We start from the raw sequence: 16,378 nt of genomic DNA, 5'->3' as shown, positions 1-16,378 counted from the left end.
GTTCTTCCCACTCCTTTCCTTCTCCTGTGAGTCTCTCAACTGTTCTTATCCTCTTTTTTCCCCCGCCGGAAACACATCAGAGCATCGACTGCACCGCTTTCGAAAATGCAGGTGAATCGGCTTCTGGCGGCCGCTCTAGGTGTCGCTTTGCACACAGTCGCACGGAATTTTGAGATTGATATGCTCGCTCTCCCGCTTGCAGGTATATTCGCCGTGCTTGAGGTGATCTACATTTACATAAATACCAGACTGCCAGGTGTTACGGTTCATGATGCTGTATTCACGGTGTCTGCACAGACGGCTTGGTTGATGTTGGGCTTCTTCGCCTCGATGCTAGTGTACAGAGGACTTTTCCACAGACTGAGAAAGTTTCCTGGTCCGGTGGCTGCTAGACTCACCAAGTTCTACGCCGTCTGGAGATCTGCCTTGCAGAAGCAATACCATTTGGAGCTAGGAATCATGCGGGAGAAGTACGGCGACGTGGTTCGGACTGGGCCTAGGGAGCTAACGATATTCTGTGCTGAAGCCATCGCACCGCTTGCAGCTTGCCGCAAGTCCACTCTGTATCAGATCGAGGACTGGCGCGATGACTACCTTGGAGTAATAGAGACGCGAGATATTGAAGACCACCGCCGGCGTCGACGCCCCTGGGACACAGCTCTCAGGACTAAATCCATCGCAAAGTATGATGAAGCCATACAAAGAACTGTTGGGCATTGTTTGGATGGACTCTGTTCGCCAGAAAAAGAAGGCAGAACCATCGACATGACCAGATGGATTTCACTGTTCGCCTGGGACGTGATGGGAAATGTAGGATTCGGGAAGGACTTCGGCCAGGTATCGGACGGCGGGGCAGAGCATTGGGCTGTCAAAGCTATGAAGGACCAGTCGAGATTTGTTGCGTATGTCAAACCGGTTCCGTGGGTGATGAATGCGGCTTCGAACATACCTGGCGCAGATCAAGCAGTAAGGCCATTCCGGGACTACTGCAGTAGTCTGGTGGACGAGAAGATTAGGAGTGAGTCTGATGACAAGGAGATACCGTCGGACATCATTTCCTGGATCCTCCGGGAATTCAAGAAGAAGACGCCATACGCCCCCAAGACAAGGAATGCGATAAACGCAGACGCACGAACCATTGCTGCAGCTGGAGCGTGAGTCTTATCCCGCTGCCTCATCGGTCAACATTGGTCTTTTAGGTCGGTACTAACACATTTTTGCTTCAGCGATACTACTTCAAACACTCTTACCTACGCATTGTTCTACCTGGCTCGCAACCCTAGCTTCTACACTCGTCTGCAGTCGGAGTTGTCTGAAGTCTTCCCAGACGGACCAGAGACATTTGACTACAACATCTTGTCAAGGTCCCTCTCTGACGTTCCAATGCTTGATGCAATCATCAACGAGACCCTGCGTCTAATTCCCGCTGTCCCTTCGGGAAATCCTCGAGTCACACCTCCCGAGGGACTGATCATCCCTCTTGCTAACCAGAATGGAAAAACCGAGGATCTCTTCATCCCAGGAGATGTTGATGTGTATGTGCCACCATATTGGGTACACCGCGACCCAAAGATTTTCCCTGACCCCGAGGCCTTCATCCCTGACCGATGGGTCAGTGAGAATCACGACAAGCTGGCAACCGAGGGTTCTGTGTCTGAGAAACGAGAGAAAAGCTACACAATCGGTCCAAAGGAAATGGACGCGTTTTTCCCGTTCCAGGTGGGACAGTATGCTTGCGCAGGAAAGCATCTCGCGATGTGGGAAATGCGAAGCTTCCTCGCGAGGCTAGCTCTGGGGTTTGACTTTGGATTTTCTGGACCGAGTGCAATAGATGCGGGCGCTGCGTTTGACCAAGGAATGAGGGATACTTTTACCATAACTCTTGAACCGTTGTGGTTGAGTTTTAAGGAGAGAGTTTAGACAAGTAAGTACAGTGCATGTGACATAAATGGCAAGTCATGGAGCTTGGATCTCATAGTCACTTTCTTGCTGAATAGGGTTGGAAGGCTCTTCAGATTGACATGCAAACTTAGGAAGCTACTCTTTGAGCCTGGCTTGGTAAAGCGATGTTTGATGAATGTGCTTATATAAAACTTGTTGAAAGGTAGCTCGGAAATACCTGCGCTTGATTGTTCGTGATATCAACACACTTGCTGCTCGGAAAGACGCAGGAAAACAATGTTGATCGTTCCGTGTTCAACTCTTTGCACGTGGTGAGAGTCAAAATCAAAGCCTGAAATAATGGCATTATAAGTGGCATGGAATGAAGCCAAACGTGACAGAGAAGAGCCTTACACAAAGCTACTGTACCAAAGTAATAATTGGCCAAGTTTGTCTGACTCGGAGCCTGGGGAGACTCTATCTGCCTGTGTCACTCCACCTCAACTTCGGGCTGGGGTATGCTCTACAGTGGAGGCGCGACCAGGAATTTGTTAGTGCACCGCAGCTCCCAAGCTTCAGCCTTCTTACGATTGACTTCACACAACACCACTCTCTTCGCTTCCCTACCCACCTTCTGTCAGCCCAATCATTGCCACTCCAGCTCCTCGACCTGCCCTTGACCTTGATCAGACCTCCTCACCCGCAAAAAGTCCAAGGCAGGCAAGCAATCATGGCCGACGTAGAGATGGACGTCGACGAGCCCGGCTCGCCCCAGCCCGCGCAGGCCAAGGTCGACGACATGGCGACACACAGCAAGGCCACCGCCGTGCGCTCCATAGAGGGCTGGATCATCGTCGTGACCAACCTGCACGAGGAGGTCGACGAGGAGACCATCCACGACACCTTTGGCGAGTACGGCGAGATCAAGAACCTGCACCTCAACCTGGACCGCCGCAGCGGTTACGTCAAGGTATGGGCACCACCCCCCCACACACACACCCGTGTTTTTGGACGAAGCAGACAGTTGGCTGACCAGTGAACCAAACCTCGCGCGTCAACAGGGCTACGCACTGATCGAGTACCCCACGCTGGCCGAGGCGCGCGCCGCCATCGACGGCGCCCACCAGACCAAGCTGCTCGACCAGACCATCCAGGTCGACTTCGCCTTCGTGCGGCCCCCGCCCAACGCCGGCGGCAAGAACAACCGCGGCGGCGCGGGCGGCCGCGTCGGCGGCGGGCGCCGCAACCGCAGCCGCAGCAGGAGCCCCGGGGCCGGGCGGGACCGCGACGCCAGGGACGACAAGGACGACGTCTAGGAGAGGAGGCGTTCGAGCGACTCCCACATCGACCCGGCGGATCCTGGCCTGGGGGGCGCTGGCGGCTGGGTGTAGGCGGCTGGGGGCGCGTGTGAGAAAAAAAAAGGCCCGGTCTTGGGGTCGCAAGAACTTTGGGATATGGTTGACATCATGTGCTTCTGGAGCTCAGAGTGCCTTCACGTCTCAGGGCTGACTTGCTGCCCGTCAGCCGGCACCTATTATGATACCAAAGAAAAAAGGAAACAAAAGAAGCCGATGTGTCGTCCGGCTCTCGGGAGTCAGCTTGGACCAAGACATGTCGGCGCATATCTCTGGACAAAGTCCGGTAAGTCTGCACTGGCACCACCCTCCTCTTCTTCCTCTCTTGACAATATATGGAAAGACATGGGGCTGACTTACGAGCGTTCTAGTTCTACGAGCTTTCCCACGTCATCACGGTTTCATGAACCAATTGTGGAGGCTCGCGCTTGGGACCTGTCTACTAAAAGTGGGAGAACGTCTTTGGGCCATAATTACGACAGAAGACGATACCCGTGGGCCCAATTAGAAATGCGATGATCACACCCTACCTGCAGTATTCGAGAATATGTGGTTGTGACTCAATGGCTTCAGCATGCGCACAAACTTCAGGAAGACTTGAGGTCTAAGCTGTCATCTTGGAAACACTTTCGGCATGCTTTGTATTCTAGGAGTGTCTGCATAATTATCTAAAGGAGGAACCAAATCAAGGATTGCACAATCCAAAAGGCCATGCAGCCCTGCTTTGCTTTGCTTTGCTATGCCTTGCTTTGCTATGCTCGAATGCAAAAATCCAAGAGTGGAAGCCATCAAGGCCGTAAGAAGGTATACCATGACAGTCCATGCTTCATACTCATGATTGGTCGTAACAGTTTCCGCCATTTGCTCTTCGAAAGGTCGTTATCGTCATCAGGGCCGCGGCCCGTCTGCCTGGCCACCTTGCACCACATCTTGTACTCATCAAAGTCGCGCGCCGCATTACCGCCCTCTGTGAGTTTGAAGTCTTCCATCGTCTTCCCAGCCTCTTTCTACTACGGTTATATCGCTGTTCCCGGAGCCGGGCCAGGCCCACTCGCCCCACGCACGAAATGCTGGCTATCATCGGCATCCTGCCTTCGTCGGCCCGGCTGCGCACTCCCACCTCGCTTCACGCTTGTGCCTCTCGAGCGACTTAGACTAAAGAAACGCTTGATCGGCCCGGGTGGGTTGTCCCTGCTCTTTCCTCTGCCGCGTTCCGGCATCTCCACCTCATCACCGTCGCTCGCATCGTACCAGAGCCTGGGCACCAGCAGTCGATACGGCACTGTGATACCCGCGGGGTCCTTGGCCGAGACCTCTACATTCAGGCAAATGTCTAGGCCGCCCTCTATGTTGACGTCGAAAGACTTGGCCCTCTTGCGCGCCTGCTTGGTAGACAAGCCCGTGGGCGTGCGTTGAAAAGGCTTCGGCCGGAAGTGCTCATCGTCTTCCTGGCTCGGCCCTGATATCTTGGTAGTCACGCCGAAGGGCCGCTCTGCATTTTGCTGCTGATAAGGCTGGTGTTGACTTCCATAACGACGTGAAGAATTCAATGCCTCGGTCCCTAAGACCCGGGCCGCCTTGTTGGCCCCAGGGTGGCTGGCTTGTGTGTTTTGAGGCGCTCGAGTAGTGAAGTATGAGTCGTCACCATCCGAGAACTCGTCGTAAGAGCCTCCACCCCCTGGGCCACCGCCTCCCCTAAGGCCGATACTGCCCAGAAAGCCATGGCCTCTATTTCGCTGGTCATAAGTGTTGTCCTCGTAATCAAAGTCGTACCCTTCGTCGCCCTGGCTTCGATCACGACCGACGACTTCGGGGTCGCTCTCGCCCCAAGTCCCGTTGATACCGCCATCATCCGGCTGTGAGCGATTGCGGGATTCGCTCCTACGGCGGAAAATACCACCGAAGTCGCCACGCGTCAGCGACAGAGTCCTCTTCTTCGTGCCTGGGCGCTTCTCGCCAGCGGGCACGTCCGGCGTGGAGCGACGACCACGCGAAGATAACGACCTGAAAATTCCGCCCCCACCTGATCCAGAAATGGGCGGCCGCGAGTCGATTACATCGGCACGATGGGAAGGCCCACGATTTTTCTTGGAAAGTCGGCGGCTGACTCCTTTATTAGAGAGCCCAGTGTCTCGGCGGACCGGAGAGTCGGCGGGCGACTCTGCTTCGTATGCAAATTCAGGCGGCGTTGACGGCGGAGTATCTCCTGGGGTGTACTCTCGAATCGAGCACCAGTTGCGATGAGGGAGGAGTCTCTTGTTGTTTCTAGGTTTGCCCTCAACCCCGTGAGCAAACATGGGAATCATGTCCTCATCGGTGTCCTTGTCGAGATGGTGTACCTTGTTGCGCTTGTTGAGGACGTCTGCCATCAGGTCTGGTGGAGGAGTATTGACAATCGCGGAAGAGATGACATTGGGCATGTAGCGGAAGTCTTTGTGTTTGGCCAATTCAAGCTTTGGGTTAGAATAGAATTGTCCGATCGCAGCCAAGTGTACATCGCCGCTGAAGCAAAAGAGATTAGCTTTATTTCTGCAAACAAAAAGGTGTGCTGGATCCGTGAGCATACCCGAGGATTGTGATGCGAACTGATCTGTCCGCCGCAAGATCCTGTAAGTCCTCTATGATTATCTTGCGCTCATCCTTGTGGTTCTTTGCTGTCCAGTGATCGTCCAAGTCGTCCAATACCTCGACGCCGCCGTCAAACTTATTGAACACATTACCGAAGAGGCCAGTCTTGCCAAGAGCTTTGATAGGATCTAGCAGGCGTGAGGTCAAGCTACAAAAGAGGTCAGCTGAAAGGTCCAACGGCATGAAGAAAACGGTGCGGTATACATATTCTCGAGCCACACGAGCCGCGGGTAAGCAATCGGGACTCCCAGAAGAACAAGCAAATGCTCTGTCTTCCCCTTGACGATCTCATTGTAGCAGCGATCCATCAATTTATCCCAAGTTTCCTCGCGAACAACCTGATCCCGCATCCTCTCAGTTCGACAGTCCACTGCCAACAGCGCAATCTTGGAACCCAGCTGCAGGAACAAGCTGCGACTCTGCTCCTGTATATATGGACCTGGCTTCACACCTATGGCCCAACTCGGCTCCGTCTCCTCGGTCTCATCGACGATGCTCTGATGCTGAAAAAGCATGTAGTACTTGAATGCAACGTTACCAAGACCAGAGAACACAGGTGAGCTCATAAAATGGTGTGGGTAACTGCCAAAACCGTCAATGATATCGTGGTCATCATACATGTTGACCATGGGAATCTGCGAGTTGGCCAGGCCAAATAGCCCCTGCGAGAACCACATGCAGTACCGCTCCAGGTAGAATTGTTCGAGTTCGTCCTGCATATCCGCGGTAAATGGCGCATTGTGCTTGTGTAGCGGGTTGCGGATCATGAGCCAGTCCTGGAAAAGATCTGTATTTTTCATCACAACGTCGCAGTATAGCTGATCGCCACCACCAAGCATGACGTGAAAGGGGCGGCTCTGATGGTTGTTGAGAACATCGCGCCACAGAGGATCCGGCCCGCTGAGCTCATCTGGGTTCACGGAAACGGAGAAGCCGTTGCAGCTATGGAACATGATGTTCATGGACTGGTTCTTGGCTGGAACCCAGAAGCCGGTGGCAGGGCCGCGATTGATGCGATAGGCTATTCGTTGCTCCTTGTCGCGTAGCTCGACCTCGATGCTGAAGCGCCAGAATGTGTAGCCACGTTCTGCATGTAGCCGGTATCCGCGTACGTCTTTGTACTTGCCCACCTTCTCTCCGTCCACGGGTGTTCTCTTCCTGCGGGCTGCAAAGGAGCCTGGCGCATCAGTCGACCCATCAACGGGGGAAACGTCAGGGGGACTGCGTGTCTTCTCGAATAGACCCCGATCAGTCTCGTCCAGGGAATGGTCCTTGGACTCATCGAGGTGATCGACTGGTCGCACATACAGCGTCTCCCCTTTGCGGCCCAACTTAGGATGTCCTGCAATTGGATCTACGAATTCAGGTGGAATTTCTCCACGAACTTCGGACGGCGGAGGCGGTAGCAGCTCGATTGGTTGTGCAAACAGTCTCAGAGTGGGAGCAATGTCGTAGGAAGAGTCTTGGTCCTGGGTGACAATCATCACGGTTCCTCTCCAGAAGTTTCTCTCAGCATCCGGCCCACTGCGAGCTGATCGACTTGAGACACGCTCGGTGCGCATCCCACAGTACCTTAGTAGTGGACCGCATTTCAAAAACAGAGGAGGTTTGAATCTTGTAGGGGCTATAACGTTGGGCACACGGATAACCATCCGCGCCGCTCTGGTCAGCGATGTTTTGTCCGAAAATCGACTTGGGCGGGGAGACGAAAAGCACAGTAAAGAGGAACACAGCGTGGGAGGTGAATTTGACTCTAGATCGTCGCTGGAGCCCCCCAGAGGCCGTCCGATGGAGTACAGACGGCTCTGACGTCTCGATTTGCGCTTGTCGGTCGTCGCTTGATGACCAAGGAACAAGCGGGCATGAGGCGGCACCTCGTCGTAGTGAACGACCCACGATCGACAAAGTTCTTGAGAACTTGTGTTTCTTTCTTGGAAGTCAGTCAGATCTCTGGGAGTGTGCATACCGTTGGTTTCATCGTATTCTCCGTCGAACGCTTCCGCCTTTCGTGGTCGCGTCGAAATACTGCCTCGCCTCTGTGACGGAGGTGTCTCCCACCATGTTTGGCTCTGGTCCACTTTCGGGGTACTCTCAGCGTCCAGATCGAGCATTGTCCCAGACAGGGTGCCGACCGTTCCTTTCTTCCACTCTCCTAGAAACTTTGGCGGATTGTACATGCCATGGCCTGGCTTATATTCACGGCGATGAAAGAACTCGCCAAGCCGATGCTCAGAATCAGATGCGTCATCATCCTCGCTGGCATGCCCATCATGCTGGTGGCTTCTCGAGGCAGCTGCCACTGTGGCCCCAGCAGCAGCGGTCCGAGCTATCGCCCCACTATTGCCTGCGGTTCTGGGTGCCTCGTTTTGACGTGGGTCGTCCGCAAAAGTAATTGATGTTGAGTCCCTTCTCTGCCTGGGATTATTCGCAGCCTTACCAGGGGTGAATGGCGAGTCCGGGTGGTCGATACCATTTCGGCCGGAAGGTTGTCGGGGCTCTACGGCCGTGTTCAGGGGTGGGACCTTGGTGCGCATTGACCTACCGGCCGTTTTACTCGGTGGTGTGGATCCCGTCCCAACGGGAGCAGCCGCCAAACCCAGCCCCTCATTCAGAGGTTGGGTTGTCCCCCGTTGAGGAACATGCCTTGACTTTTTCTCGCCCTCAACTCGTCGCTGGTTTCCAGTCTCGCTGGGGGGTTCTTTTTTCAATTTGTTGCTCCCGCTCCGAGCTAGCGAGAAACCGCTCGTCGGCGTGGTTGTGGGAGACTCGTTGTGGTCGCTGCTACCTGGGATATTGATATCGTCCCTGGCAGCTCGCTCACGAAAGCTTAGATTTCTCTGCGGGATACCAGTATCTTGCGCGAATCTTGCGACAGGTGTCTTTGGCGCCGAACTCTTTCCCGCCTGCGATGTATGCTGCTGTGATCTTTCCTTGCCCGCGCTGTGAGGCGCAACGCCAGATTGGACCGGAACTGGATCAGGCAAGACCTGAGGTCGAGCAATTTCGGGTTCAATCTCAGCCTCTCCCTCCTTGAAGCGGACCGCAGGCTGCTGTCCAAGGTCTTTGCTGTTCCGCGATGCTCGCGTTCGCGCACGCTGCTCGGCGGCCGCGACCCTTGCTCGCTTCTCCTCCTTGGTGATGTTGTCGAGCGTCACCTCAAGCTTCTGCAGAGGCGATCGGGCGTTTGCCATCAAACGCCGATCCATCTCGTTCCCCAAAGATGACTTCCGGTGCCCATTGGCAGGGTCCCTCGTACTGCCATTTCTTGTAGTTGCGGCGCTGTCGCTGCTCACTCGGCGATTCGAACTCGAGCTTGCGATTGTGTCGGAGTGCTTTGGTCGGTCAGCCATCGTGGGCTGGTGGTATTCCGGGTCCATGGCGCCTGGACTCAAAGGGAGATCGGGCTCTTCGGTGGCGGCCTTGGTGTAGGTGTAAGGTAGTCCGCCGTTCCCGTAAGGATGCCTGTAGCTCGCAGCAGAAGCCCTGGGCACATCTGGCGCAGCGGGAAGCGCTGATATACGGGCGTCAGAATACTCGCGGTCCTCTTCTCTATTCTTGCTCGCACGTCGGCGACGCTTCTCCAAAACTTCGGGAGGGTATTGGCTCTGTCCGTAGGGGAGCGAAGGGGGCCTGGGAGCCAGAGCATAACCTTGGAAGCTCGATCGTATGGGGGAGGCGTAGGGGCTCAAGGTAGAGTCTGTCTGGGCGTCGGCGTTGGTGTTGGTGGTCTGGACAGAAGCCCTGTTGGACCTGGACTGTGGCGCAACACCAGGGGCAAGATCCATGGCATCGGGTTGCAATGGTCTTGAGGCGTAGTCGTCAGAGGAGCTGCGAGTGCTAGAGCGGGCCGGGGCGTTTGGACCAGGAAGGTCACCCCAGTACGGCGCAGGCATTACAGTCTTCTGACCTGATTGGGCCCTAGCCATGGCCAGTCGTTGGACGGAAGAAGTAAATAGAAGGAGTGGGAAAAAAAGGATGATTGTAGCACCCGGCGAACTAGCCGAAACTTATGTCTGTCTAGGTGCCAGTCACGGACAGCTCATGCAGCTGGCCATAGCAGCCAATGCGGTACTGAGGATCCGTTGCGATTAGCGCCGTGGTGAGAATTGTATGCAGGATAGCTGGCAGGATAGCTGGCAAGTGGTTGCAGCGGAACGAGCGAGTGAGGGAGCGGGTGACGTGCTTCTAGGCGCGCATGTCCGTACGGCCGCGTCTTCAGGTGATGCGGTCGGGTCGGGGATCCTCGATCGCGGCCTGTCGCATGGCAGTAGAAATGGAGATGGATGGCTTAGGGCCGAGAGACCAAGAGTCTGAGAAACGGCGAGACTAAAGCTACCCAACAGGAAAATAATCAACACGGTGGTGGGATACGGGATACGAGGTACTAGCAAGGTACTAAGCAAGGTACGGAGAATTTTATGGGAAATGGGGGAGGTTGACAAGAGACAAAGACCATGAGGGTGACAAGATCAGAGAGGGAAGTCCGAGGCCATGGGCAGGGTCTAGGGCAGTGGTGCATTTACAAGGAGGAGGAACCAGGATGGGTTTGCAGGGCCGTTGGTATCTGCCTCTTTGGCAGACTGCGGACTGCGGACTGCAGACTGCGGGAAGGAGCTAGACAGATAGATAATGAGGCCGTCTGGCCTCGTGCCAGAAAGCAAGGAATATCTCGAGTCCCCTGCAAGGTTGCAGGCTGGAGGGCTATTCAGGTGCGACTGTGACTGCAACTTGTCCTCCCATCGTCCATCGTCACTCACCTCTGGTCACCTCTGGTGCAACGGCCTCACAGACAGCAAGTGGGTGGCCTGACGGGCTGATGGGCTGAACGGGGAGCTGGGAGCTGGGAGCTGGGAGCTGAGCTGAGGATGATAGAGGAATGGATACCACAGTGCAGTCCAGCTGCCCAGGTCAGGTAGACAAAAGTGTTTAGTTTAAGCTGATGGGGGACCGTGTGCATGACGACACTTGTTTCTGCCAGGAAGCTCCCCGAAACTCAATCAAGATCCCTGCCACAGCTTGCATCTCCCCCAGCAGCTTGTGTGTCTGGTCACCACAGCCAGTCTTGGGAGCTGATTTACGCCGTTGAGCTTGGACGATAGCAATACGATGGCAGTCATGATTCTGGAGACATTTGGCGTCTGGCACATGCCTCTTCCCACTCTGCTCAAGAGGCCAACAAAAAAAGACAAAGACCAAATTGGGTCTAAAAGCGGCCCGGCATCTGCTTCCGTAGGAGCCTGAGACAGTAAACGGTGGCTGGTAAATGCATCGTGAGGGTTCTGCGCGAGGGCCCCCGACTTGGCCATGTGGAGTCCGTACCATCCATCCGGTGCTGACTCGGGCTGAGATCCAAGTCGTTACAGCTACCGTTGACATCGTCTGTACGTAGACTAAGATTACAGTCCAAGCCGCTGAAAACCTCTTCTGGCATTACCAGCCACCACCCGCCCGTCCTTGTCACATCGTGTGCTCAGAGCCTCGGACGTCCCTTCCCCCTGTTTATACATGCTAAGATCTAGTGAAATGCAGCCACTGCGATCGTCTTTCTTCCTCTCGAAGATGCTTCGCAGGCTTGATATCCCGTGAGCCAAAGCGTTCCTCCTGTACCCAACCCCAGCAAACGCATCCACACGATCGAGTGCCGACCATCATGGCGCGAGTCTTCGCTGGATGCTGGCTAATGGCTGGAGTTGCCCGGTGACATTCCCAATGGCAGACCCATGGCGACTGAGATCATCGAAGTGAGGGAGTGAGGGAATATGCCGACGCCCTTGCTTTCGACCCATCAACTTTGTTCTCGAGAACACTTAAGCGGTCTTGACATACACTCTCGTTGTGACTGGGCCTTCAGACATTGTCTCTCGCAGGTGAAGCACAGACTTCTACTCGTGGCTTCTCAGGGGACCAGTGTGCTCTCAGTTTGCGCGGCATTTCGGATAACCCTCGTGAGCCAGCGTACTTGATTGAGGTCCAGAGGGAACATCAATCAACCAAGAGGTGTCTTCTGCAGCCCCAGCCAGCTCAATGTTGAGGCAAACTTGGGCACAGAAGACGAGAGTCGTCACCTCCGGGCGACCTGGCGAGGCTGTCTGGATGTTTCGCTGACCTCTACAAGCGCTATGCAGTTGTAGCGGGTTGACTGTAGCCAAAAACCACGACAGCCCAGTTACGTGCTGTTCCTGGGTAGTCTTGTCCATTCATTGAGGAGCAGTTTGTCCAAAAGTGAGCACATCTTCAGCCATGATCGGGAGGCGCCCATGCTGACATGCGGTAGTCTCTCAATATTTCTTTGATAAAGCATGGATTCTACTTGATCGAGTCTTGAACATTGTAGAGACCATCAAGCAGTCCTGATATCGATCTGACTCCCATCCCCGTGTGGCAATGGTTTCGTCCGCTTCCGTTGCTTCTTGGCGTGCCGGGAGCTTCCAGCAGAAGGTTTTGGCCCGCGTTCTAGACTATGTTCTGGAAGCCTTGCCGGCTGTTGCCCCTCAAGACAAACGATGCTGTGACTTCCGAGAGCTAAGACTGCTGGCTCGAGGAATTGGGACACTAGACGCGGACACCGGGCGGGAAATGCTCATTTGCAGAGCTGGCTTGGTGACCAAGGTCATCTCTCTAGGCGAAACTCAATTTAGGGCAATGCCTCTTGATGAATGCTTCGTATGTCATGTCTCAACTTGCAGTCCAGCATGGTGAAGTGACTACTTGTCTCTCCGTTCGCACAAAGTAGATAACTTTTTTGTTATCCCGTCTTTCCCCTTCTGCTGCTAGGCTCTGGCACGCACCGGCCGTGGTCCGTGGTGAGACGAGCGTCAGGAGGCCCGAGCCTTTGTTAGATGTATCCAACTACCTGGGTACCTACAGCCCGGTTGCACGTATGCATGAGCTGGTGAATTGTCCGGAGAAGAGATGCTTCTGCGCCACATCATGTACACACGAGGATCTGAATATCAAGACGGCTAGAAAGAAACAAGAGCGATGCGGCTGCAGCGTCCAGTGGCCCAGGCAGAGACGGTCGAGGCACACACACACTCACAGAGACACACCCCCGTGAGCACTAGATGTCTGATCCGGGATGTTAGTCAGCTATTCAGGACCCAAAGAGGCAGGGAGTCTAACGCTTGGCGGGCCGCGAGGACACCGTGGACCAGCATTTCGAAACTCCATCCTTCCATCCCTTTGAAACAAGTCCGCCCCGGGCCACCATACAGGACCCCTAACGGAACGCCTGCCGTGGCCACCTAAGCCCAACCCGACTCAACTTCACCCTCAACTCAATCAGATCCATTCTTTCCCACCTAGCACTCCTTGGTTTCGATCTTCTATTCACGATTTCCTTCTTTGTTCACCGCCTCCCTGGTTGCTTTTACCTCGGTCCTTTGCCGGCGTCGTTCCCACGCCAGCATCCCACTCGACACTCACCAGCAACCACGGGTGGCTTGCATCCATCCCCGAGTGCTCACTCTGCTGCGACCTTCAGTTGGAGCCAACACCAAGTGTCGACCCTTATGTGCCACCGAACAAGGCACCGAATCCAACAATGAAGATAACCGCCGTTGTCGGCCTCGGCCTCGTCGCCGTCGCTGCAGCGAGCAGCTACCACTCCGACTCTCACGACCATTATGTCCTGCATCTCGACCCCCAGGCCAGCCCCGACGAGGTCGCATCAAGATTAGGCCTCGCATATGATGGCCAGTTCGGCCAGCTCAAGGACCATTATGTGTTCAAGGGGACCAAGGCTGAGGACGACGTTGTCAGCCTGGAACTGAAGGCGAGGAGACGGCGCAAGAGGACTTTGAATGATCGGGATCCCCTTGACGGCGTGCTGTTCTCCGAGAAACAAAAGTTGCGCGCTCCTTGGGAAAAGAGAATAATACCAAAGCCCTTGGGGCCTGTGTTGGAGGAGCGCGCAAGCGGCGACACAAGCGACCCTGTCTTGTTGGCCGCTCAGCAATCCGTCGCCACCACACTTGGCATTAGCGACCCAATATTCAGCGAGCAGTGGCATCTAATGAACATTGTCCAGGCAGGCCACGACGTCAACGTCTCGGGCGTTTGGCTACAGGGAATCACGGGCAAGAACGCCACCGTGGCAATCGTGGATGACGGTCTCGACATGCACAGTAACGACTTGAAGGCCAACTTCTACGCCCAGGGTTCCTACGACTTCAACGACAAGACGGACCTACCTGAGCCCCGCCTGTCTGACGACAAGCATGGGACTCGCTGTGGTGGAGAAGTGTCCGCAGTCAAGAATGATGTCTGTGGTGTCGGCGCCGCGTACGATTCTCGCATTGCTGGGTTGCGTATCCTCTCCAAGATGATTACGGACGCTGATGAAGCAATTGCGATGAACTACGACTTTGCACACAACGACATATATTCCTGCTCCTGGGGCCCTCCTGACGATGGGCGGTCCATGGACGCCCCTGGCATTCTGATTCGGCGCGCTATGCTCAACGCCGTTCAGGAAGGTCGGAATGGGCTTGGGAACATCTACGTCTTCGCAAGTGGCAACGGAGCGGCCAGCGACGACAACTGCAACTTCGACGGGTACACCAACAGCATTTACAGCATAACGGTCGGTGCCATTGATCGCAAGGGACAGCATCCCTACTACTCTGAAGCCTGCTCTGCCAACCTGGTAGTGACATACTCTAGCGGCAGCGGTGACAGCATTGTAAGTCAAGCAACTGCAGGTGCAACACACTCTCACGCCACCATTACTGACCAGTCGCAGCATACAACTGACGTCGGCGAGAACTCTTGCACTGCTGCTCATGGTGGCACATCCGCTGCTGCACCTTTGGCCGCTGGGCTTTTCGCACTCGTGCTCGAGATTCGCCCGGACATATCGTGGAGAGATATGCAGTATCTCGCCATGAACACTGCCGTTCCCATCAACGAAGATGACGGAAGCTGGGAGACAACTGCCATTGGCAAGAAGTTCAGCCACACCTTCGGCTACGGCAAGATTGATGCCTACGGTCTCGTAGAGCTAGCCAAGACCTGGAAGAATGTCAAGCCGCAGGCGTGGTTTTACTCTCCCTGGGTGCACGTCAAGGAAGCAATTCCCCAAGGCGACCAAGGCTTGGCCGTCGATATCGAGGTGACAGCCGACATGCTCAAGAAGGCCAATCTGGAGCGTGTTGAGCACGTAACGGTCACGATGAACATCGACCACACGCGCCGAGGTGACCTGTCTGTTGACCTGGTCAGCCCCAACAAGATTGTCAGCCATCTCTCGGTGCCCCGCCGGTTGGATAACGAAGCTGCGGGCTACGAAGACTGGACTTTCATGAGTGTTGTTCACTGGTACGTCATGCCGTCGTCGAGCTGTGCAATTGTGTCCTCGCTAACTTGCTTCGCAGGGGTGAATCTGGTCTCGGCAAATGGACAGTCATTGTAAAGGATACCAAGGTAAATGAGCATAACGGCACTTGGACCGACTTCCACCTCAAGATCTGGGGCGAGTCCATCGACCCCAAGCTTGCCAAGCCACTCCCCATGCCCACGGAGGAAGATGACGATGATCACGACGTAATTTCCACCACCACCGTTCCTCCAACGACTGTCACACCTCCCCCCGGACAAACCGCCCCAGGCGATGTCGCTACTACCACACCTTCAGACCACCCTGACCGGCCCGTCAATGCCAAGCCTACCGCTGCCGAGTCGGACACAAGCAATGGCTCAGCCTCCCCTTCTGCTTCTCCTTCTGCGTCTGCGGAGGCCTCATCCTGGCTTCCGGGATTCCTGCCTACCTTCGGCGTGTCTCCTGCCACCCAAGCCTGGATCTACGGCTCGCTGGCACTCATTCTCGCCTTCTGCTGTGGCCTAGGTATCTACCTCTGGATGGCCCGCCGCAAGCGTATGCGCAACTCCCCACGCGATGACTACGAGTTCGAGCTCCTCGACGAAGAGGAGGCTGAAGGACTCGCGTCCGGTGAAAAGAGCGCCCGGGGCGCAAAGGGGCGCAAGACCCGCGGCGGCGAGCTATACGATGCTTTTGCGGGTGGCAGCGATGAGGAAGATGACGAGTTCGGTGGAGAGGGTGTGTACCGAGATCAGGAAAATAGCCCCAGTGAGCGCAGCAGTGACGCTGCTGGTCGGGAAAAGCGGGCCCTGCGGGACGATGAGGAGGAGCAACATGTGTTGGGGAGCGACAGCGAGGACGACGAAGCTGACGAGAGAGAGAGGCTGCAAGGCGGGAGGCGTCCGTGAGTGGCTTCATTTTATGATAAAACTGTAGTCTCGAGGCCCTGTAATGGTTCCAAAACTGCAGTTCGGGAATTGGGATAAAGGCGTTTGGGGGTGCCAGCATATATTATCTGAGTGATTTCAGAGCATCACACCATACGGCACAAAGGCATACTGCTACCGGTCCAATTTAATGAGTACAAAAGCCAGTATAAAAGGCTGTTCCTCTCATATAGCTAGGCCTGTAGTTCCATCGCACAGAACTTGACCATAGCGACAGTCAAAGGGCAGTAATGTCATTAATAATAAAA

General features: G+C 55.1%; 3 protein-coding genes across 3 annotated transcripts; 2 read left to right on the top strand and 1 right to left on the bottom strand.

Annotated features, from left to right (window-relative positions):
• Positions 1-105: 105 nt before the first annotated feature.
• J7T55_005466 (uncharacterized protein) lies at positions 106-3,197 on the top strand (the record flags this gene model as incomplete). Its single annotated transcript, XM_053132964.1, has 5 exons — positions 106-683; positions 774-1,154; positions 1,227-1,719; positions 2,411-2,851; positions 2,943-3,197. The coding sequence occupies 5 exons, from the start codon at positions 106-108 to the stop codon at positions 3,195-3,197; spliced, it is 2,148 nt and encodes a 715-aa protein (XP_052989086.1).
• Positions 3,198-4,024: 827 nt separating this feature from the next.
• J7T55_005465 (uncharacterized protein) lies at positions 4,025-9,790 on the bottom strand (the record flags this gene model as incomplete). Its single annotated transcript, XM_053132963.1, has 4 exons — positions 4,025-4,243; positions 4,301-5,738; positions 5,803-6,012; positions 6,069-9,790. 4 exons carry the CDS (start codon positions 9,788-9,790, stop codon positions 4,025-4,027), a joined length of 5,589 nt encoding a protein of 1,862 aa, XP_052989085.1.
• Positions 9,791-13,407: 3,617 nt separating this feature from the next.
• Positions 13,408-16,091, top strand: J7T55_005464 (uncharacterized protein; the record flags this gene model as incomplete). The annotated part of the gene is made up of 3 exons (XM_053132962.1): positions 13,408-14,547; positions 14,608-15,182; positions 15,239-16,091. The coding sequence occupies 3 exons, from the start codon at positions 13,408-13,410 to the stop codon at positions 16,089-16,091; spliced, it is 2,568 nt and encodes an 855-aa protein (XP_052989084.1).
• Between the last annotated feature and the right edge of the window lie 287 nt (positions 16,092-16,378).

Source organism: Diaporthe amygdali (assembly GCF_026229845.1).
Source record: "Diaporthe amygdali strain CAA958 chromosome Unknown NODE_34_length_500367_cov_65_467389, whole genome shotgun sequence".
Lineage (NCBI taxonomy): Eukaryota > Fungi > Ascomycota > Sordariomycetes > Diaporthales > Diaporthaceae > Diaporthe > Diaporthe amygdali.
Note: the sequence above shows the minus strand (reverse complement) of the source record. Positions and strands in the feature narration are given on the sequence as shown.